Source organism: Chenopodium quinoa, unplaced genomic scaffold, assembly GCF_001683475.1.
Source record: "Chenopodium quinoa cultivar QQ74 unplaced genomic scaffold, ASM168347v1, whole genome shotgun sequence".
Lineage (NCBI taxonomy): Eukaryota > Viridiplantae > Streptophyta > Magnoliopsida > Caryophyllales > Amaranthaceae > Chenopodium > Chenopodium quinoa.
Window position 1 is genome coordinate 362,306 of NW_018744137.1, and position 23,262 is coordinate 385,567.

Below are 23,262 nucleotides of genomic sequence, written 5' to 3' on the forward strand. Positions count from 1 at the left end.
TCTGTAATAAAAATCGGAGTACTAAATATTCATACACATCAACTTTCATCATTGAAAGAGATGGATTTTGTAAATAGCAAAATAGAAGTGGGGCATAGCCTTAATGCCCTTAATGTAATCAAGGTTGTGTTTGGTTGAGAAGAAATTGATGATACTTTATTTTTAGATTACAATTAGGCTAACCAGGATTTTCGCTAATTTGATATTAAAATCAATGAATTTCTGTGTTATTTGAAATTGTACACTATCAATTTAGAATTTCATAAAAATCTTTTTCTTGAATTATAGTGAACATAATATATTGTCTGTGTAAGGAAGCAATGACACTTTTTTTTCTTTTATCCCTCACTTTTTCTCTTCGATCCCTTAGCTTTAATCCATGTAATTACTCTTTTTGTTTCTTTTAATTTTTCCAAAAAAAAAAAAATAAAAAAATGACACAATATTATTTAATGTAAGATGAGCTTTTAAAGTTTGTGGTACAATCAATATTACGATAATATAGAAATTGTCATAAATGTGAAACATAGCTAATTCTAGCAGCTAATGTTGGCACTACTTTGCTCCTACAATTAAAATATCATCAAGAAATCTTCTTTGAACTAAACTTAACTTAACAATCTATTAATAATGCAAATTATTTAAATCATGTGGCAATCAACACTTGAAAATTAAATTTCCACAAATCAAAATAAAGGTTAAATTTAAATTATTATTTCACTTATTAATTAAGATTTGTTTTAAGTAGAATTCAAGAAACTCAACTAACGCATACATAGCATGGCACCAACTTCCACACACATGATCATGAGCATAGAAGTTAGTGTTTCTGATGCATATTCTCTCAGTTAAGAACAATCCCCCAATTATAGAAACAGAATAAAACATATACATTAAATTAATTTGTACACTTATCATTATTATTATATAATTATGTACATACCTTATAATCCATAGTATTCAATTTAATTTAAAGTTATGTAGGTACAAAATAATTCTAAACATTACTTTTATTAATTAAAAATTAACACTTTATCACAACAACCCAACAAAGTTCTCTATACTCTCATACCATCATGTGGTAGTAAATCTCTATTATTTGAACTTATAATACCATCTTTAAAAAACCATTGATTATTATAAGTTCAAATTTACTTTTTGTGTGGTGATTAATCATCATCATTTACCCCTTAATTACTCTTTTAATTATGGGTTATGAAATGCAACATGCATTTGGATTTTCATCACTAAACAATTGAGGAGGAGGGATTCTTTCTATCACATACATTGGTTGTTGATAATAGTAATTGTACATCATTCTTTTCATTGATTCTTCTTCAACGTAATTATTAATGGTGTGAATAACCTCACCATTAACTTCACCTTCTTCCTTCTTAGGCTCTTCTATATTTTCACCACCTTTTTTATCACCTCCGCCTTCGGGTGGTTTTTCCTCCCCTCCTTCCTTTGGTGGCGGATTGTTTTCTTCTTTCGTTTCCTCGGGCTTAGGCTCTTCCGGTGGCTTCTCACCCGCCTCCTCGGCCTTGGGTGGCTCTTCAGCCGGTTTCTCAGGTTCGGGTTGTGGGACTATTTTGGCTGTCTTCTTGGTACGTCTATACACGTACTCTACCAACTTGTCTGCGTCCATTGTGCCTGTTACCGTGACCTTTCCACCACTTAGCTCAGTTTCTGCTGTTTGTACTCCTGGAACAATAATTAATTGGATTTTAATCTCGTTTAAATAAAACATAAGTTTGAGAAAGTTCAGATTTACGTAACCTTATAAAAATCATATACGTACATACACAACTTTTAATGTAAATCCATGCATCAATGCATGTGTAAGTGTAAATACAACTCCATCCTAATCATTCATATATACTTCATTATTAAGTCATGATGAATCTTTTAAAAAAAAAAAAAAACAAGGGTGTACTGCGTTATCACATCCATGTATTCACATAAAAACAAAATATTAATGTAATGTATATAATATATTTTCTAAAAGATGGTACTAATTCTTAAGTATAATTTTTGATTGAAAATTTGATATACAATGTAGCTTAGGTTAACTTAATACTGGTGAATTTTATACTGTATAGTAAATTAGGTAAATTATTATTATTATGAGGTTTGGCAATTGAAGCAATGCTGCCAAATTCCTTGGACCACAAATTATTTTTTTCATGAACATGTGTTCGTTTTATTCAGCCACTCTGTCATCTTTTTTTATTTATTTTTTTTTAAAAAAATGATTTTATAATTTAAATATTTTTATTATTGCAATAAGGCTGAACTTAAAAAGGGAAACTGATTTGAGAAAATAAATAAACAAAAATTATTTAATTATTTTTTATGTATATTATTTTAAATTTATTTATGGGATTCTATTTGCAGGAAATTTTGCTAAGCTTTATAAAGTGGACCAACAGTGATGACATGATCAGAAAGGTTGACAAAAATGTTGCAGAGAACACAGGAATTTATTTTTAATTATTATAATTATACCGTTAACTTTATAGAAGTAAAAAGGAATATACAGGATATTTGATTAATTAATTAAGTTTGTATCCTGCTCCAAAAAAAAGAAGTGTAAAATTACTAATAATGGTTTGCATATTCATAAACAATGTACCTCTCATTTTTAGTATTTTCTTCTTGAGTTGTCCAGCACATGCTTCACAGTGCATATTTACACTAAGCACCACTGTAGTTAATCCACTAACCTGTACAAATAAGTAATTTAATACATAAATAAAATACGGAGTAACATTATTCATTATTCCGTTCAAGTTTAATTTTTCACGGTCTCTAATACACGCTGGTTAAACCATAACGAGTGAAAGAAAAAAAGAATGTAATAGTGAGTGTCGTTAGTTAAATATGGTATGCCATGAAAATTACCTGTGAAGTGACAACTTCTGGCATGGGTTCACCCTCATTTGCTGGTAAAGGTGACAAAACCTTAGCCGTTCTCTTTGTTTTCTTTGTTATTTTATTGCATATGGCTTGTGGTTCCACCACGCCTTTTACGGTTACTTGATTTTGAGCCATGTCAATTACTACCCCTTCAACTCCTGCTTACATAACAAGAAAATTACGACTTATTAGTAATACGCACACATAATCAACTCCCACAACTAACAGCTACAGTTTGTCAAACAAGTCGACCTTTTATCTAACAAACATAATTCTAATAACATGATCATTATTTGAACCATGTAATAATATTTATAGATTATAACCCTAGACGATTTAAATTGTTCTATTTATATTTACGTACATGACAACATCAAACATCCAATATGTATCATGTCACATTCATTCACATACACTAAAAGTGTAACACTAGAAGAAGAGAAAAATTATAGACCTCTAATTCTCATAATGGACCTCTCAATTTTCTTAGCACATCCAACACAATGCAAGTCCACATATAGAACAAAAGGCGGTGGCGGGGGTGGTGGTTGTGGTGGTTCTTCTTCCTTCTTTTCTTCCTCGGCCGGAGGAGGTTTCGCTTCCTCAGCCGGTGGCGGTGGTGGTGGACTATCTTCTTTCTTCTCCTCTGCTGCAGGCTTCTCCTCTGGCTTATTCTCTGCTACTGGAGCTTGCTCTTCCTAAAACCAATCATATTCATTAATATAACAACATTATAATCATCAGATAATAAAACCCATTTCCAAAAACATTAGAAAATTATATTAAACCAATCATATTGATCATTACACTACACTTACTGGCTTAGCTTCTTCACCCATTGATTGGTTAATCAGAAATATAATTCAGAATCTTGTAATATGAAAATGTAGTGGATTATTGGGAATTGTAGAAAGATTTATAGGCAGAAATGTAACTAATTATAAGTTAAAAATTGGGCGGTGCTCTCTAATTATACAAATATATGTACATATAGAAAGCTGTTGTTGATTCCAAAGCACATGCAATGCAAACTAAGCCTAGAAAACTCTGTTTTCTTTTCTTTTAATAAAAAGAGAAGAATGAACAATCTTTTTATAAGTTTCTTTTATCCTATCTTGTTTATAAGTAAAAAATTGGGGAAAAGAAGGGGGAAAATGAATGAAGCAAAGGAAGCTAATTTATAGAAGGAATTAGGAAGAAGAATTTGGTGAAAGGTTTTGGTGTGGGGTTTGTTGTGAGGTGTGTGAGGTGATGGTGAGAATTTGATGACGAATATGAGTGCTATTGTGACTGGCTGCCATGTGGATTGTTTAACTAATAAATCAACTATTTTGTTTTCTTCTCGTAATTTCGAGAAAATACAAATATGTAGGGATAATGAAGAGAACCGTTGAGACGTTTTTCAAATAAAAGTTATCCTTGATATAATATGTACATTATTATTTACTTTGTCATATACTCCGATCCATATCTGTTATTATGTATCAGTTTTTAATTATGAGATCTGGTTGTACTGTACAACTTCTTTTAATTAGGGTTTAGTAAATGGTATCTAATTTGAATTTGGATCGAGGATAAAAAAGTATGAGCTCTTAGCTTGTTGATATATGAATAGTTATTTTGTTAGAATGTATGTGTTAAAAAGCATGATCTAAAGTTTATATTTTTATGTGAAAAAAATAATTAATTTTGAATGTATGATTAAATAAATATGCTCATGTATGTATTACTTAGGGAAGTTAGGGTTCATGAGAATGTGGAGATTTGGTGGTTATCATGTGTAACAACTATAACATGGTATTTGCACAGGCTGTACACAAGGAATGTGTGATTGATAAAAGTTTATGCTAAACTAATTAATTACACCTTTTATTTTTGTATTAAGGTACAAAAGCTTAATTACTTTAATTAATAATAAGTTGATGCGATACTTAACTACCAGGTGGAGCCGAAAACCCAGGCCATAAACTTTAAGTTGATCATTCAAATTAAGTGATCAATCACTTCAACCAATTAAATTATGTGGCCCTATTATGGACAAAACATCTAATTAATTATTTTTCCTTAATTGTAATTAATATTTTAGGTCCAAGATTTTGTCAGTAATCTTGAGCTAGCTATGTTTTCTATGATTAACAAGCAATACTATATGAATTCAAATGATTGATTAAAATCAACCAAACAAGAATCAAGAATGTTAGCTATGCATTAACATGGTTTCATATAATAAACATAATTAATCAAGAAACTCTATTAATTGTTTACTTGTACTTTGTATTTTATACAAGTAATTCTAGAAGAGTTTGATGTCTACCTAAAATGTCCTTATTTTTTAAGTGCTATTGCAAAATAATTGTCATACATTTAGATCTTGTAGGTAATAAATAACAAGAATTTAAAATAACAATCGACATTATATAATCATGCAATTCAATTATGTACCGGAAGAATGATCATTGACTAACATTTTTCTTACAATACTGCCATATTCATATTCATGTCACTTTAATCTTTAATCATGCTCCATTATTCTTTGTGGTTGTGTCAGCAATAATCACACTTTATGCCATGACCATATTAGTGTGTTTGAATTCACAAAATTATAGCTTTTCCCCTAATTAAGTATAAATAAACAAGATCTTTCAATCAAGCACCAATGAAATAAAGACAGCATGCAATTATCAACATATTATTCTTCGTATATATGACTTTTCAGTTTTCACTCAAAAATAGTTAGTAAACCATACATTTCAGGAATAACACATAAAAATATTTCATATCAATAAAAGATTATAAGAGAGTTAGACACTTATAAGGTTATGGGGTTTCTCCTATTTTTATATGGTTTTGAGATGGAACTCGCTTGACCTTGTCTTTTGAAATGGACTTTCTCAATCTCTTGATGACAGATTGACAGGTGAGATCTAGTCTTTTATTTATCATGGTATCAAAGTAGGCCTGCAATTTAAGACACTTAATAGCTTAAATAACTCTAAGATCACTTATCCATATAAGGGGGAGTGTGAAAATATAGGTGTAGGATCCATCACATAAACATCACCATGATAAAATTAAATAACTTTTAGATAAGGTAGATCGAGATCATTACCTTAAAAATTAGACTTGATCACCAAGATCATTAACTTTCAACTAAAATTGGCTTTTAAAAAAAAAAAAAGGTTGGATGAAAATGTTATTCAAACAACATGTGGGCCCCATACTTAGTTCAATGTTCCAAAAGATAGCAAATACATCACTTCAATTAAAATTAGATTGAAACTAAAAAAAAAAAAAAAAACAACTTTTATTTGAGCAACCAATTAAGTCCATCTTTATTGACTTACATCCATAGTTAATCTAATTTTATGGATTCCACTCAATTAAATAATAGTGGTGAATTTAACTTGTTGTATACAGATTCAAAGATTCAGGTGGCTGATTCATTTATAAAAGAGTGCATAGGGATAGAGAAAGCGTGGAGTTTGAAAAGCTTTAAATGAAAATAATGCGTGTAAAATGATCGATCTGTGTAGTATGTGTACTTGAATCTATAGGTATGTCACATGCATGGAGATTGGAAGTATAGAGTGTATTGCTCCCTTTCATAGCAATTGTGTCTTTAGTTACATCACCCCTCCTTTTCTTTCTACTCATTTTGCGCCAAGATATAATTGGTCGCATTATATATCTAGTCACTTTCTCGGTTTACTAAATGAAAGTTTGAAATTTTCATTATTATCTTTAATGATGTGCTAAATTAATTAAGAATTTCGAGGATAAATTACATTGATCGTCATATGATATCTGAACATATATATTTGGGGAAAATTTAAGCATCAATTTAGGCTAAATATTACTCCATCATTAATAAAAATTAAACTAAGAATGACTGATGACCTATTATTATATTGTTGAGGCAGAGAGTACATGGTTATTTAGGTTTCTGCCATTCTCTTGTTACGTAAAGAGGTTCACGGATCAATAAATATAAACAATTTAGAAATCGAGAGTTTTGGTGCTATTGTCCAATTTTGTGCCAACTACATCAATGACCGATTTAGTGATATAAATGCATAGGAAAGAGAGATTTAAACATTTGTAACTTAATATACTTAAAACAATAATCTTAACCCTTACGCCAATGCCTCCTTCATAATTTTACTAGATTTACCCAAAGTGTATATAAAGTCATCATTTTGATAGAATCACTTCACCAAACTGTGGGTGCATTTAGGTTATTGATGTTGGCACATAATTTCCTTTATTTCTATCAAGATCAAAGACCAGACAATTTGTACATTTGGAAATTAAATAAGTGGGTGCCCTATTTGCAAATAAAAACATGGAAAAAGGATGATTAGTAATAAGTTTCCTCTCCAAAGATACTTCTTTTTCACTTACACAGAAAAGTAATAGGCCCAACTTTACAATTCTTATGTGGAGATGACTCAGCTAGGGACATTTTAACAGAAAACCAACCTCTCAATGTTGAAATTTTTTTGGCCATATGAGATCTTAACCAAATTTTATGTTATGATTTATTATCATGTTTCTCTAATTTAATATATAGTTGTACTTTATATTGACATATTATTATTATATGACTAAGCAATTTCACCAACCAAGGAACATATATAATGAGCTTTATATTTACCCACTCCCACTTATTGTTTTTAATAATTTATGTGATTTGATTTACCAACCCTTAAACCCATGTCCACCTTAATTTCACTTTTATCATGAAAAATGAGTTTAAGGGTTAACATGTTTAATTTGGATAAGATAATTCTAGGAGAAATCCGTTTTAATTATCTAAATTTTTCTTACAATTAAAATTAGTTCAGATAAGTCCAATATAATTCAAATAAGTTCAAAAAGCAAGTGAAATCAAGTGAATTGATCAGAAAACACTCTCAATCAAGGAAAATAACTAATAGACCATAGCTATCTTTCACTAATTACAAGTAAAATCTTACAACTCCAGATCCACTTTATCCATTGAAATTCTTAGTTGATGCCATTGAGGATATCAAGTACAAGTGTGAAAGTACAAATTTTGATGTATTAAATTTTTATGGCGGAGTTATTTGGGACAATCCTAAAATCATATGTAGCCTTTACAAGCTAGGCTCTTGATTGGGAGAGTAGGCGTCGGAGCAAAGGATAAGGGTGACTGGGTGAGGACGTGAAGCTCGACCCTCCAAAATCGCATCTTAAAGTTGAACTTGTGACCTCAAAATCACTCCATAAAAGTTATATTTGTAAGGCTTTATATAACTTATTTTCTTGATATTAATTATTTCGAAATGAAAGGAATAATAACTTAATTATATAGCTAGATTCATGTTCTCATATTTTTATATAGATTGTTGTACCTACCTAGTATCTTGAGCTGAAGTTGGTTTGGTTTAATATAGTTATTAATGAAAATCTAAGTTTGCCTCAATCAATTCCCTTTTTATAACAACATTATGTATTTTCCTCTTCTACGATTCTACCATCTAGCTACTAACTAGTAAATCAATCAAAACAGATTAAAACATGGTAGATACATGTATTTATCAATCAATATCAATATATGGATTTTATTTATATTTATATTTTAATTAGGCAAGTAGAGTGACATAAGATTATTAGGTCACCACACGTATATACTAATAAGGAAAATTAGTAACTTATAGTTTTAAACTCTTCTACTTATATATAAGCAATAACATTATCTTGTGCCATCCTACAATTTCTTCTTCTATCTTGAAAAAATAATTCAACTCTTTAATTTCTGACATAATTCAAATGGTGCAAATTGAGGCAAATACAGCCAAAAAGGGAAAGATAAAGCTTCAACAAGAATCTTAGTTCTACTTGACAATTGTTTAATATAATTTCCCCCCCCCCCCCCTTTTTTTTTGAAATTAATAGTCCATTTCATTTGGTATAATAAGGTAAACAATAGATAATTATTTGTTCATCTCATAGATTAATTTGTAAGCAATGCATGTCTCATGCAATTGTACTTACTATCACTTCTTTAACTTCCTTTTTTTAAAAAAAAATAAATAAAATTTGTTGGTATTCATTGTTGCTTACTACTACCATTTAAAAGAAGTGATGTAATGTGAACACTATATATAGTGGTAAAATTCTTTAAAGGGAAGAGGGATGCAAAAAATATACACCTAATAATCTACCATTTTTTTTATTTAGCTTCTATTTAATATTTATTCATCTAGTATTTTTGAAATTACAAAGGTGAAGAAACTATTCTTCCCGTCTCATTTTCTTAACTAACACCTAATCTTTGCTATTCATCCAAGCTACGGTTTGGACGATCTATATAAGTGTATAGGCCCCTACTTGTGATAAACAAATGATAATGCATTTAAAAAGTAAAAAAAAAAATGCATACTTTCTAATAAAAATACAATATTATGGACATTGATACGAGAAATTCCTTAATCAATTACGTTATTAGGAGGGAATTTTGTGTGATCAACTTTATATGTCGAACGATTCTCAATAAGATTTTAATCGGAGAGTGTAGGGTCAAAATAAGTCTATTATTAGAAGGGGCGGCCATCAGAATCTAGACGCATTAGCTAAGCCTTAGTTAGAAAGCACACAATCATTCTCATTACTCAACTACCCTTATTAAACCCTCTTTTCAAGAACAACAAGACATTAGCTTGATTTTCTTTTATACAAATGCGATGATTTAGGTAAATAAATTCAACTTAAGTCTCTAATCATGACTTTTGTGCTTGTTTCACGTTCATTGAATGCAGTCATATACATTGCACGCTTGCAAAAATCGTTTTAATCTAATTAGTTAGACAGTAAGCTAGATTACTATTCACTTGGGAAAAAAATAAAACTTTTTCTTGTATTAGGCTATAATTATCAATATTATAAAGGAAAATTTGTCAGAAACAACCTTTTAAAGTGTCCACTTTATTTAAAACAACCTTTTAATTTTTATTTTTTTTGCAATTTCAGACCAAATTATATCTTTTTTTTATCAAAGACAACCAAATGTTACTTTCCGACGTTGACTCTATTTTTCCCGATGTTGACCACGAGTGTGCGTGCCACATGACCTCCTATATTGCTTAATACACCCTTTTTCCCTCCAATTAACTCCTATTAAAACTCCTGTTTCTCTTTCATCCCTCTTTTAGTACGAGTGAATTGGAGGAAAAATTGGTGTATTAAGCAATATACGAGTTCACGTGCGTTGCACACTAGTGGTCAACATTGAGAAAAATAGAATCAACGCCGGAAAGTAGCATTTGGTTGTCTTTGATAAAAAAAATTATTATGTGGTCTGAAATTGCAAAAAAAAAAATTAAAAGGTTGTTTTAAATAAAGTGGACATTTTATAAGGTTGTTTCTTACAAATTTTCCTATTATAAAACTAACGCTTGTCTACCTCTGTCTCTATTAGATTGTTCCACCTTTAGGTACGGTTTTTAAAATAGAGTGAAAAAGCAGAGCGGAAAAAGCTAGTTAATGAATGTGTAGTCCAACTTTAAAGAAAAAAAAAATACTTATTCCGTGTCAAATACTAATAAACAAAGCAAAATAAACTATAGGTAGAGAAGTGATTATTGTTGGCAATAAACTTTGATTTGCAAGAATCAAAATCTTCTCTTCCATCAAATTCAAAAGAGGAAAATAAAATGATTGTCCTAGGTATTATATAGGACAGTTGTAAAGGCTAAATGATTCAATTAATTCTTCTTGTTATTCCAGGAGAAAATTGTCAGCATGCTAGAATAATTAAGTACAACCATAATATATAGAGTATATACTTAAATTTTTTTATACTTAATTAGTACCAAAGAATATTTTTATTTTTTAAAATTATAGTACATGGCATCTTTTAGTATAACTGAAGAAACCTCAACTAACTACTTAATTAGAGTAGTTTAATTTAAATTAATTAACTTGCAAAGTCGAATTTCGATAAGAGTTTGTAGGGGACCATAAACCGTAGATCAGTTTTTGGAACTGCTAAAACTTTTGCACAATTTGTAAACATTTACGTACCATTTTATTATATTTTGTGCATGTTGATGATAAAAAGAAGAAGCAAAAGTAAACAAAATTTCATGAAATGAGTGCCAAAAAAAAAGATAACAGGAATTTCCGCTGCTGAGGAACCTTACAGGATGGAATATTATGGTGATGAGCTAGCTACCAATTTTATAACATGAACAAACATTATATTAACATAATGTACATAACAAAAGACTATATTGATCATGCTAAGCTATGTCGTCTAGCAAACAGATAGATCGATCGATGGACCACACGCCTTTTTTTGCTTTGTAATCGTATATATATATATATATATATATATATGATCTTGTGTAGGTCTGTCATTAGACCGAAAACTATATGGTATATGATCAATAATAAAGATGTCTTAATTTTAATCCGTTACATGTAGGATGAAGAACATGTCTTGTTTGTAATATAGCTAGTATGTAGATGATTTTCGAACTAAAATTGGCATCTTTGACTTAGAATTATTTGAGGTTAAAGTGTATGTGATAGTATAAAGAAGAACCTGTTTGTTAAGAAAACTAAAAGTTTTTATTTTTGAATGATTTGATATGTATCATCAGCTGGAAAATGAAATTAAAGGGTGATGATATCTTTGTATTATGCATAGTATGTGACCATATATTGACTGTGTGATGGGACCTATGTATAATAAGGTTTGTCATGTTGTGACAAGTTTAATTAATTTGTATAATAAGGTTTTTCAGGTTCCATACTTGCATTACGTCAAGGTATGTTTCTTAAGAATGGGTCACCATACTTCCCCCCATCATAGCAACAAGTTATAGGGTGGAGGGCATGAGGAATGATTATTGTTTTTTCGCGTATAGAGTCTATAGACTTAGCTTTCCGTTCGCTTATAGGGTATTTTGTGGTAAAATTAATTATTTAAAGTCGAAGGTACATGATTTGGTTCTCTCTGCCTCATTTAATTTAATTATTTTCCATGCAAAAAAATATAAATTTCAAATAAATTGTGTTCAATTAGTTGCTTAGGCCATGGCTTAGAAGTTCACACAAGTAAAGTTATTTCATTTAATTTCTTAAATACAATATATAATTGTAATGAATTAAGGATAAGGTAGTAAATTTAGGTGAAGAGAAAGACTCTAGAAGATGTATGGACACTCATGCATGCATGGGGAGACATTAGTCAAAAATCTGGACCAAGATTTTAGTGGTCCATCTCTAATCATAGCCTGAATGATTTGATGAAAGTTTCAAAATGGCGAAGGATTGAAATTTTTTTCAACAGTCATCATTAGATAATAAAATTTGGGATCAATACCTAAAATATAGAAACTGCAAAAAAAATAAAATTTGGGATCAATACCTAAAATATAGACTGTAAAAAAATAAGGAGCATGAGTTTATTGAGGAAGGATCTATCAAATAGTGGGACTCCATCCAAAATACTCCTCTTCTATGATGACTTTCACAAAATATTACTAGTGGACAAACTATTTCCTTTTTCTCTTAGGGTCTGTTCTGATTGACTGAAATTAATTGAGCTAAAGTGAACTGAACTTAACTTAACTGAAATGAACTTAATATTTTATGAGAGAAGGCAATTATGAACTAAACTGAACTGAAAATAATCTGAATAGAACATGCCCTTATTTGTCGCTATTTTAAAGAATAAAAATAAAAATAAAAATAAAATAGGGTGTATTGAGTTCTTACTTAAGTGTATTTTTTTGTAGGATTGTGAATAAGAAACGAAGTGAATAAATACTAGTATATTTTTTTAAAAAAGTAATAAAGGCAGTATATTAATTTAATTGAAAAAAGGTTAGTAAAATCAAAGGGACAAAAAAACAAGAAAATTGAAATATTTTTTAAGGAACGGAATGGAGTATATACGAGTTCAACCTATAACTTAAGTTTAATTAAATCCACAAACGAGCAACTACACAACAGAAAGGGGTGGTGGCGCAGTTGGCTAGCGCGTAGGTCTCATAGCTTTCGTTGAGTAATCCTGAGGTCGAGAGTTCGAGCCTCTCTCACCCCATATTTTTTTTTCCTTGTTTAACATTTGTCTCACATACGCAATTGTTTTCACTTTTTAGGCTGCTTTCGCACTCCTTTTCCCAGCATTTCGAGTTTTCCAAATGTTTAACTTTATTATCATACGAAGTATATGGTATGAAAAAGTGGCCCTTCTGTGTATAGAAATATCACATGCAGAGTATATCATTCATCATAGTACTTTCTTTGTCATAGTTTGTCAACTTCAAGTCTTCAATCATAAATTTTATGAAATGAAACGATTATCTTCTTACAAATACCTTCTAAAAAATGCACTAGTAAAAATATTGTCAAAAACTGCCTAAATACATAGAGTAATGAGTATAAGTACATTTTAATTATTAAAGTCGAAAGGCAAGCCTAATACTTCTTTATTGTTGATAAATAGGTTACAAGTTGAATACATGCAAATCCAACATAAGTCTACAGTTTTAAAAACACAAAAACAGGAAACTGGACCTTTCGAGAAGGTGACTAAAGAAGCTGATGATGAAAAACAAGGCTACAAACTAAACATCTAACTAATCTACTAAGTACATAGGCAATTATGAAGGAGCACCAAGGTAAGAGGCCAAGCGCAAAATGTCACTGAATACTCCACCAGCTGTAACCTCGGCTCCAGCACCAGGGCCTCGAACAATGAGAGGCTGCTCCTTGTACCGCTCAGTGGTAAATAAGATGATATTATCTGACCCTGAGAGCTGAGCAAACGGGTGATCTTTCTTGTAGCTTTTCAACTTCACAAGTCCCTTTTCGTTGGTCACATCCACCACTCCCACATATCTTAGAACCTTTACACATGAATTCCAAATTTCAGCAAATATAAAATGTGAACAAAGCAGGAGTGAGAACTAAGATTTATATGAATAAACTTAATAGTTTTGTATTCATAATTAATAAAGTGTGAAAACTATGAATACTCACCTCTCCTGCGTCATCAGCGGCTTGCAATTTGTTAGCCCAGTCTTCATCAAAGTGAGGAAGCTGCTGCATGAATTCCTCGGCTGATTCAATAGCCTGAAGAGATATACAGGTGTTAGACCATATTCAGCTAAAACACGCTCCCCACCCGGTACATAAACCCCCCCGCCCCCTCTCCCCGAACCGCCCCACTGTTTCCAAGCAGAGCTGCAAGTTGACTCTTAAGCAGTGTTGGGTTCTAGCTTAATATATAAAATGAGTTATTTTTAATAAACTCCCTTTTTTTAGATGCCTCTCTCTCTCTCTCTCTCTCACATCTCCAAAAAGTGATGCATCTAAAATTTGGAGGAAGTATAGAAATCAGCTAATAGACTACAAAATCGGAAAGGGTGGAGATGAAGGGTGAGAGAGGAGAAGGTTGGGCATTGTGCTTCATGGTTAATCATTTCAACCATTGAGGATATTATTTTCAGCCTATCAGGTGCCTAAAGAAATAATAAAAGCTCAATGACTTCTCCTGGAATTTCACCCAGCCAAAAGCCCAACTATAACCTAATAAAAAGTTAATACTTACTCTTAATGGTTCTGGAACAAGGCTTTCAGGAGGTATATCCGAAAGTTCAAGCTTCATTCCACATTCTCTTGCAAGAATTATAACCTGCCACATGAAGCTTCTGTAAGAAAACAAACTGCTGAGCTTATAACAGCAGGAAGAGCTTGTATGCAAAATTATAACTTGACTTCCCCCTATAACCCACCCTAAGCATGTTGATCCTTACAAACAGTGATTTATTTCAGATAGACACAAATTTACAATAGTATTACATTTGTAACCCTATCAGATGCTGAAGAGATCAATCTCATGATATTTCACCAATCACGAAGATAAATCAGGTAGAGCGCAGCAACTCTATATCTCAAAAGGATGGATATAACAAGTTTCAGTATCACATTATAATTATGAAAAGTTTATTTTCCCCATTTAGCTCGGAAACAGCTCATGTCACAGAAACAAAGGCATTTTATTAATGGGAAAACCCCTCAAGTCCAGACTCCCAGCCATTTCTGAGCTTCAAAGGGCCATATTGAAGGGGATTCGGAAATGGGGAAACCTCAGGTGTCAGAAGTTTCCATGCTTCCTAGTTACTAAGTAGGTCAAGCAGCTGCTATCTTGTCACCTGAGAGGAATCAGGAAGGCTTAGCACAGTTGACACTTTGAAGTTTGAACCATGCAAGGATTTCCAGTACACAATTAATTACCCTTTACTGGAACTAGTCATTTAGCTTCCAAAAAGAAGAGAGACATAAGCAAGGGGGCTTGTTTTTTTTTTTTTTTGCAGCATAAGCCCTATTTCTGATAGATACGAGATCCCAAATTTTAATGGATCCCCTCAATTAACATACCAAATTATTTAGCTCAGATAAATCATTCACTGGTTAATAATCAGAATTAGCAGCATACATATGCCACATCAGCAATTTGAAGCCGTGGATCAGTATATAGCCTGGTTTGTTTAACTATGTTCACATACTAGTGTTTACCTTTCTAGCAACATCTGTTCCAGAGAGGTCATCCCTAGGATCAGGCTCTGTATAACCAGCTTGTTTTGCCTCAGTCACCACCTCACTGAACTTTCTTCCACCTTTGAACTTATTGAATATGTAGCTTAAAGTTCCACTGCAATGAAAGTAAGTAATGAAAATCAAGAAACAGACTTTAAAATGTGCATAAAGAGATAGCTTCAATCCTGTTTTTGTTTCGTAAGCGCGTGTGAGGTACAGGGGTGCACAGAACAATAAAGAAGTATCGATCCTAAGATTCCTAACAGTTGAACCACAAGTGATTACCTGAATATACCCTCAATGCTCAATATTTTATCGCCGGTTTCAAGAAGACCTCTTAAAGTACTGATTATCGGAAGACCCGCGCCAACTGTAGCTTCATAAAAGTAATGCGTATATGATTGTCGTTGCAGAGATCTCAGCTTCAAATACTACATTGATTATGCAAAACAGGCTATTAGCCAAGTATTCAAGTATTACAATTTGTATGAATGATTTATTTAATATTGTAAATTAAGATAAATTTGCAAAGAATAACCAAAAGCAATGTAATAAAGAAAAATATAATCTGTTGGACGAAAAAACTGCCTGATTATGTTACACTATATATTATGATAAACCAAAGATGTGCAGCAGAAAATGAACAGTCAACCAAGTACACCCTCAAATCCTCAATCACGATACCCAAAAGTGACATTAAAAAGGCCATTCAGCACAGCAGTTTAGCTACAGGAAAATCTTTACCTGATCAAGAGGTCCAGAATTTGCTTTCTTATTGGGAGTAATTATATGAATTCCTTTACGCAACCAATCATAATAATGGCTTGCAATATAAGAGTCAGCCGTACAATCGACTAACACAGTGTTTGGGATAAAATGATTCCCATGAACATGCTGAACAAATTTCTGCATGTCAGCAGTTTGCCCTTGTTCACTTTGCTGCTCCTTCCAATTATACAAGTCAATACCCCTACAATTGAGAAAGAAGATAGAAATAGAAACTTGTAAGGTTCTTAACAACAAGAAAAACACGGTCACCTGGTTGAAACAGGGTACGGGCAAACTTAATGGGTCAACTAAAAGACAATGTCATTCAGAAGATATGAAGTGCAATCACTGTAGAAATAATCTGAACTATGTCCTTCCATCCAACTAACTCTAACATAAAAATTCCTGAACCATGGAAAAATACTAGTTAAAATAAGCTTGCAACTCCTAAAAACCTCAGATAGTCCCAACCCTCAGTTTAAAATAAGCTAGCAATTCCTAAAAACCTTGCCTGTATGCAATAGCTTGTTATACGAACAGTTCCACAAAATGGATAAAAAGACCATGTTAAGTCAATACCCTATCAGACCCATAATTTAAGTTATTTTAGAAATCTTCACACATATTAACAAAGTTATTTAATTTAGCAAAATTTGAATTGGTATTGTAAAGTAGCACTTTATAAAAAAAATGACTCATAGATGTGTTATAATAACACTAAAAAATTGAATTGAATTAAGTATAAATGTATAAGTTGACATATTTTCAATATATGTCAATTTATTTACAAATGCAATATTATCAGCTAAAAAACCTTATAATTTGGATCGGAGAAAGTAGTGATAGTAGTAAGTTTAATTTAACTACTATGGTGTCGCGTATGGTATCAGAAAAATCCAGCAACCACAGCAGAACAAAGAAATTGAATTGCATTGATTCTTGTCCACATAGGCCACATTCCAATACTGAAATGGGATTTATTAGATTAAAAACTTACGAATCAGAAAGAAGCATTTTCTTTGAGCTTGTGATTCCCATAACACGCAAATCAATGTTAAACTTCTCCTTTAATTCAGCTGTCTGTGACATATATCAACCACAACCACATTCTAAAGTGAAATTCCATCTAATTTCAAACTTTAACAAAAAGGATTACAGAAAGGGAAGACAAAATTTGCAACTTTGCAAGTGTTCACATTAATTCACCTGATCACGAAGTTGGTCAAGCAGAGTTGCCCCAATTAATCCTGGCCCAATGATTCCCATGGAAAGTGTCGTCCTTGAGAGATAGAATCTGGAATGAACAGCCCTCAGGGCTTTAATACAATCATCCCTTTTGACTACCACAGTAATGTTGTATTCAGAACAGCCTTGTGCTATAGCACGAATATTAATATTGGCCTGCATACATTCAAGTTAATCACAATAATTTTTACACAATATATGTTGAAGAAGACAAAAAATAATATGAAAGCCTCAATGACAGAATTGAAAGATAAGAAAGAAAATATTCATATACAAATTACTAGCATTTGCTAACCTTTGCGAGTGCGTTAAAAAGAGTGGCACTGACTCCGGGTGTACTGGCCATTTTCTGCCCAACTGTTGCCAAAATGCTGCAGTTTGGGATAATAGCAACCTGAAAAGAGCTCCACTAGTTTAGAAAATAGCATTATGAGCAACAAGCCACCAAAACAATTATCGGACATGCATGTTGCAAACATGACTAAAATAGCAAATGAGGAACCTGAGAGAGACGTCCAGCATCTAAAGCACGATTAAATCGAGACCGCAGAGCTTCAGCCACAGAGTTTACTTCCTTCTCGGGGACAGCAAAGCACACCGAATGTTCACTACTTGCCTGCATTATATATAAACATGTGAACCTAGCACATTCAGTTTCTAGCCTCCAAATCTCACTACTCACTAGTCCATAATAAGTAATAAGCTAGAAGAAGCCTAAGAGATGATGACAATGTCTGTCCAAGACCAAAACATAATAAAAATAAAATAAAAAATAAAAAACTGAACCTCACAAATTCCTAGAGAGGAGAGAAAGAACAAAGGCCAAGTACCTGAGAGATCATGATAACATTAGCCCCTACATCCTTCACAGTACTGAAAATGGCACTAGCAGTACCAGGAACACCAGCCATACCAGTACTGTCAAGCACAAATTGGATTGTCCAAGTTAATTGGGAACAGTAACAAAACAAAAGGACATAGAGATAGGCCATATTGACAAATATTATCTTACCCCTCAACATTTACTAGGGCCAGATTATCTATTGTTGCAAACCCTTTAACGGGAGATTGCAGATGCTCGCCATTCTCGTCAGCAGAAGGACGACATATCTTAGTTCCAGGAGCTGATAGGTTGAATACATTTCTTATTACAATTGGAATGTCATATCGCATCACAGGAATGATTGTCCGAGGATGTAATACATTAGCCCCAAAGTATGACTGCAGGCAAATTAAATTAACAATTTAAATACCAAGGAGGCAGGGATGTTTAGGTAATGGCAATCACTCTTTAAATAAGAGTCAAATATGTATATATTATTCTATTGTAAAGCTTAAAGAAAAGAAAAGCCACAAATTTTGTTAATTATATACCACAAAATTTTACAAGCACAGTAAGAAAATTAATGAGTTAAAAACCTTACCATCTCCCAAGCTTCTTGATAAGACAATGTGTGGAGTATCACAGCTTCACTCACTGCAAATAAATTGATATCAACCATGAGAGCATTGTGGCTAGGATAAGACCCAGAAAAATGAAGAAATTTAAGTTGAGCAAGTGCAGACCTTTTCTCGGATCAGCACTGTAAACACCATCAACATCTGTCCAGATTGTAACTTGACCAGCTCTTAAAAGAGCACCCATTATAGCCGCAGAAAAGTCACTTCCATCCCTCTTAAGGGTAGTTGGAATGTTATCAGGGGTCGTGGCTATAAAGCCAGTTGCTATAATGATACTTGATGGGTTATTGGAAAACCATTTGTCAAGTCTTCTTTCAGATTCGGGAAAATCTGGATCAACTTGATTTGAACTAGTTGGATTTACAACAAGGACATCCCTGGTATCCATCCATGTGCAATCGTACCCTTTCTGTGCATTGAGAAATGGAACCAGAGAAAAGGTTGGAATTAAAATAATAATCACATAATTAATAATTATCTAAACAAAGAATAACAATGAGGAAAACCTGTTTAATGACAAGTGATAGCATCTGTGCGGACCACAACTCTCCATATCCAACGACAAAATCAGTGAATGATTCTGTAGCATGACCAGCTGTAAAAGAAAGTAGAAATGAAAAATCAGATATTTAGGCTTATAAGATTTTACATATAGAGTATCATCTAAAATCAAATGTATTTTTGTTAATGAAAGGCAAGTGCACTGTCAAAATCAGTGAATGATTCTGTAGCATGACCAGCTGTAAAAGAAAGTAGAGATGAAGAATCAGATATTTAGGCTTATAAGATTTTGCATATAGAGTATCATCTAAAATCAAATGTATTTTAGTTAATGAAAGGCAAGTGCACTGTCAAAAAACATCATACTTAAATTTAAAGACAATCACAAACATTGTATCACCAATATAAGAGCTTCGATGAGTTCTTGCAGAAATGCTGCACAAGTGTACAACCATATAATGCGTGAAATGGGAAAAATACCACTTTTGTTGGTTATATGGGTATGTCGTACCAATTTTGAAATGCAAGAAACAGCACATAAAACTAACAAGGTAAAAGACATTGGTGCATTTTCTAGACTTTTCATCAAAATATATATGCAAGAAAGCCTAAAAAGTATAAGATTCACTCATACCTATGTATATTGCACGAAGCATTGCTTTAAGATTATTTATATCATCATGAAGCCTTGATAAGAAGCTAAGAAGGTCATCTCCCTCCAACATATCTTTTGCTGTTGATGTGTGCTTCTCTAAAACAGCATCCAACGCAGACTGAAATGACTCATCCCGTGACTGTGCCCTTTTGATTAAGTCATACATCATGTCAGTCACCTTCGACATGGCAGACACAACCACCAACTTCCTCTCAGACACGTCTTTCACAACTATTTCTGCAACACTCTTTATTCTGTCGGGGCATCCAACACAAGTCCCACCAAATTTATGAACAGACCACATGTCACCTTTAGGCAACGCAACCTTTTCAACCACAGCCTCTAAAGAAGCAGCTGCAACAATGTATAACACCAATAAGAAAGTTGCACATCATCTTGCCAAGTTACTTATAGTAAACTAGTTCATTACTACAACTATTAGTCTATTTCTAACTATTCTACTAAGGAACATGATTAACCTTTGGTAGAGGCATGAACGAAACCAGGATATTGCCACCGCTTTCCCCATTTTGATACCAAAGTCTTTCTGAAATACACGAAAATCATCAGAACATAATCACTAAGCACATTTTCAAGAGTTCGGATTTCATAGAATCCAGAGTTTCAATATGCCAGGCTATCCTAACAACAATTAAACCCTTTTAAAAAGGGTAAAAATCATCTTCAGCAAAAATTAGTCTTAATCAATCAACAAATCAGTAAATTCAAAACCATTTCAATTTAGCAAATCCAATTTGTAAAATCCTGCTAATTGAACAAGGCATTACTCTTTAATCCATGGAAAATCAATAAATTTCCCAAGTGCATAAACAAATTAACGTCGTTTAACATCTCCATTCTAAATTCTTCGGAATCACACTGTTCTATTTAGGAAAAAAAATGTTCAATTTCACTTGATTAAAATTTCAATGTCAAACCACAGAAAGTATAAATAACAATAAAAACAGCATTATATTGGTAAATTGCAAAATATCTGACAACAGAATATTCATACATTATCAAGCAAAAAGCAGATTCCACCACCAAATTAGGATTCCAAAATCGACTTTTATCACTCAATTAATTAATTAAATAATCAATCAATTCAATTCATAAAAAACAAGCTCAAAAACAGAAAAATTCAACAAATTAAGCACGCAAACATAATGAACACAAAATTCAAATCAAGATCAAAATCAAAATCAAAGTACAGAAAACCAAAAGAAAAAAGGCGGAGAAGAAATGAAAGAACCTGGAGAGAGGAGAAGGGTGGAGGAGAGAGAAAAGAGAAGGACGAGTAGAAGAAGGGAGAGAGAATCTGGAGAGGTTGATATCGGAGCGAGACAATGTGTTGGAGAAGACGCCATTAGAGGAGGAAACTGGAGATATCGAGGAAGAAACCACCATGACTGAGTGTTGGTGGGTTTGGGGTTTTACGGCTGCGTTTTTCTGTGTTTCTGATTGATGGTGGCCAACAAATCGAAACACTGACTTATTAATACTCTTAATTGATTTATGATACGAGAGTACTTTGTAATATAGTTATGGAAATGAGTCAAGGTGGACCAATTTGGTAAGGTAGAAGCTATTCAATGGAGTTAAGGGGCATCGAGTGAGTTTACTAAATACTTGTCCGTATTAGAGTTGGGCATGGATTGAGTTGGATTAGTACAAAAATAGTTTGACTCAATTAAAGCTCGCCGTATTTTGGTTGGCCATGAACCGTGCATGGATATTATTTTTAAAAATTTATCACGGAGTATGATTTTGACTTGGTGACGGGATTATCCATGAGTTGGGCCATTTACTTTTGATCTATTTACCAAAAAAATTATAAATTGTTAAATTGGCATGTTGACATGGTGAGATATGTGGATCAAGCCTTTGCATGAGCTCCGTTTTTTAAAAATCAACACAAACCCGCATGAAATATCTATTTGCTTGGCTTATTCTAAGGGCATCCCGCTTGAGCAAGTAGCACATTAGTATATCTCGTTCCCACCTCCAATTGTATCAATTAAGTTTGTCTGCCTAATGTTAATTTTTCCTATTTTTGTTTGCATACTCATACTCAGTATCAATAAGTATTTGTTTGAAAACAAAACTAATATATTAATTAAAAAGTCATGCTACATTTACAAGAGAAATCAAAAGTAGCAAATACAAACTTTGTTGGATCAAATATGTTCTAGACTTCTAGTTAAGCAAAACCACGGCCGTTGTCGATGAGGTCTAGCATTTTTTAATACCCTCTTTCACTTCGTTGCTTGATACATCTTCTACATGGAGTCTTTCAATATAATTTTGAAATTGAACAAATTTGATTCAATTGATTGCAGTACTAGAATTGACCTATGTCGCTACATCGCATAAATCCTCATCAACAAATCGATTCATCCTGCATAATTGAAAAAAAAACAAAAAAAAAACACATTAATCCAACTATCATAAGACAATAGATAAAACTCAAATTATGAATAAATATAACGGATATTTCATGAAATGCCACTGAGCAATTTAAAAATTCACCAAATGCCATCGGACTTTTCAAAATTCACAAAATGCCACCGAGTTTTAAAAAAATTCACAAAGTGCCATTATTGTCTAACGGCTTTAACTCCGTTAATAAATAGGGCTTAATCATGACACATGTGGACACGTGTCAGTCAACTATTGGTTTAAAAAAAAGTAAATTAAATTAAAATTTAATTTATTTATTTTTTTTTAAAAAAAAAAAATCCCCCTTAATCCCCCTTTCCTCCTCCCACTACCATAACCACCAGCCAAAGCCAGCACCCCTTCCCGACTCCAGCACCCCTTCCCCTGAACCACCGTCACGCCAACCCACTCCCACCATCCCACCACCCCGATCGCCTGCCAGCCTTTCAACCCCAGAGCGACACGTCGTGCTGCCCCGATTGTCGTACCCCTCCCCTTGAACGTACTGACCTCTATATCCCTCCCCCTGAACCACTAAACACCTTCGAATCCTCTCCGTCAGATTTTGAAGGCAACCTCGACATTATCCCTAACATCCCCGTCATCCAACATGATCCAAATGCCTCCCCTTTCACCGGAGCCGCCGTCGCAACTGGCAATTCTGCCCCACCTAACCCACCGTCGACCCCAAAAACCAC

The 23,262-nt window shown here is 32.8% G+C and overlaps 2 protein-coding genes and 1 non-coding gene across 3 annotated transcripts; 1 reads left to right on the forward strand and 2 right to left on the reverse strand.

Annotated features, from left to right (window-relative positions):
• Positions 1–985: 985 nt before the first annotated feature.
• On the reverse strand, positions 986–4,118 carry LOC110692933 (heavy metal-associated isoprenylated plant protein 9-like). Its single transcript, XM_021870017.1, has 5 exons — positions 3,738–4,118; positions 3,374–3,617; positions 2,905–3,077; positions 2,636–2,726; positions 986–1,704 (listed from the first exon to the last, which is right to left on the reverse strand). Exons 1-5 carry the CDS (start codon positions 3,756–3,758, stop codon positions 1,214–1,216), a joined length of 1,020 nt encoding a protein of 339 aa, XP_021725709.1. The 5' UTR covers positions 3,759–4,118; the 3' UTR covers positions 986–1,213.
• Positions 4,119–12,906: 8,788 nt separating this feature from the next.
• On the forward strand, positions 12,907–12,994 carry TRNAM-CAU. The gene is given in 2 exon segments: positions 12,907–12,944; positions 12,959–12,994. It is a non-coding gene; the product is annotated as a tRNA-Met (tRNA).
• A 335-nt stretch (positions 12,995–13,329) lies between these two features.
• LOC110692934 (bifunctional aspartokinase/homoserine dehydrogenase 1, chloroplastic-like) lies at positions 13,330–21,642 on the reverse strand. Its single transcript, XM_021870018.1, has 18 exons — positions 21,378–21,642; positions 20,605–20,672; positions 20,105–20,479; positions 19,476–19,564; positions 19,075–19,378; positions 18,933–18,985; positions 18,521–18,729; positions 18,339–18,426; positions 18,011–18,124; positions 17,804–17,902; positions 17,470–17,664; positions 17,261–17,343; positions 16,240–16,465; positions 15,781–15,926; positions 15,475–15,610; positions 14,507–14,590; positions 13,936–14,028; positions 13,330–13,802 (listed from the first exon to the last, which is right to left on the reverse strand). The coding sequence occupies exons 1-18, from the start codon at positions 21,530–21,532 to the stop codon at positions 13,557–13,559; spliced, it is 2,763 nt and encodes a 920-aa protein (XP_021725710.1). The 5' UTR covers positions 21,533–21,642; the 3' UTR covers positions 13,330–13,556.
• Between the last annotated feature and the right edge of the window lie 1,620 nt (positions 21,643–23,262).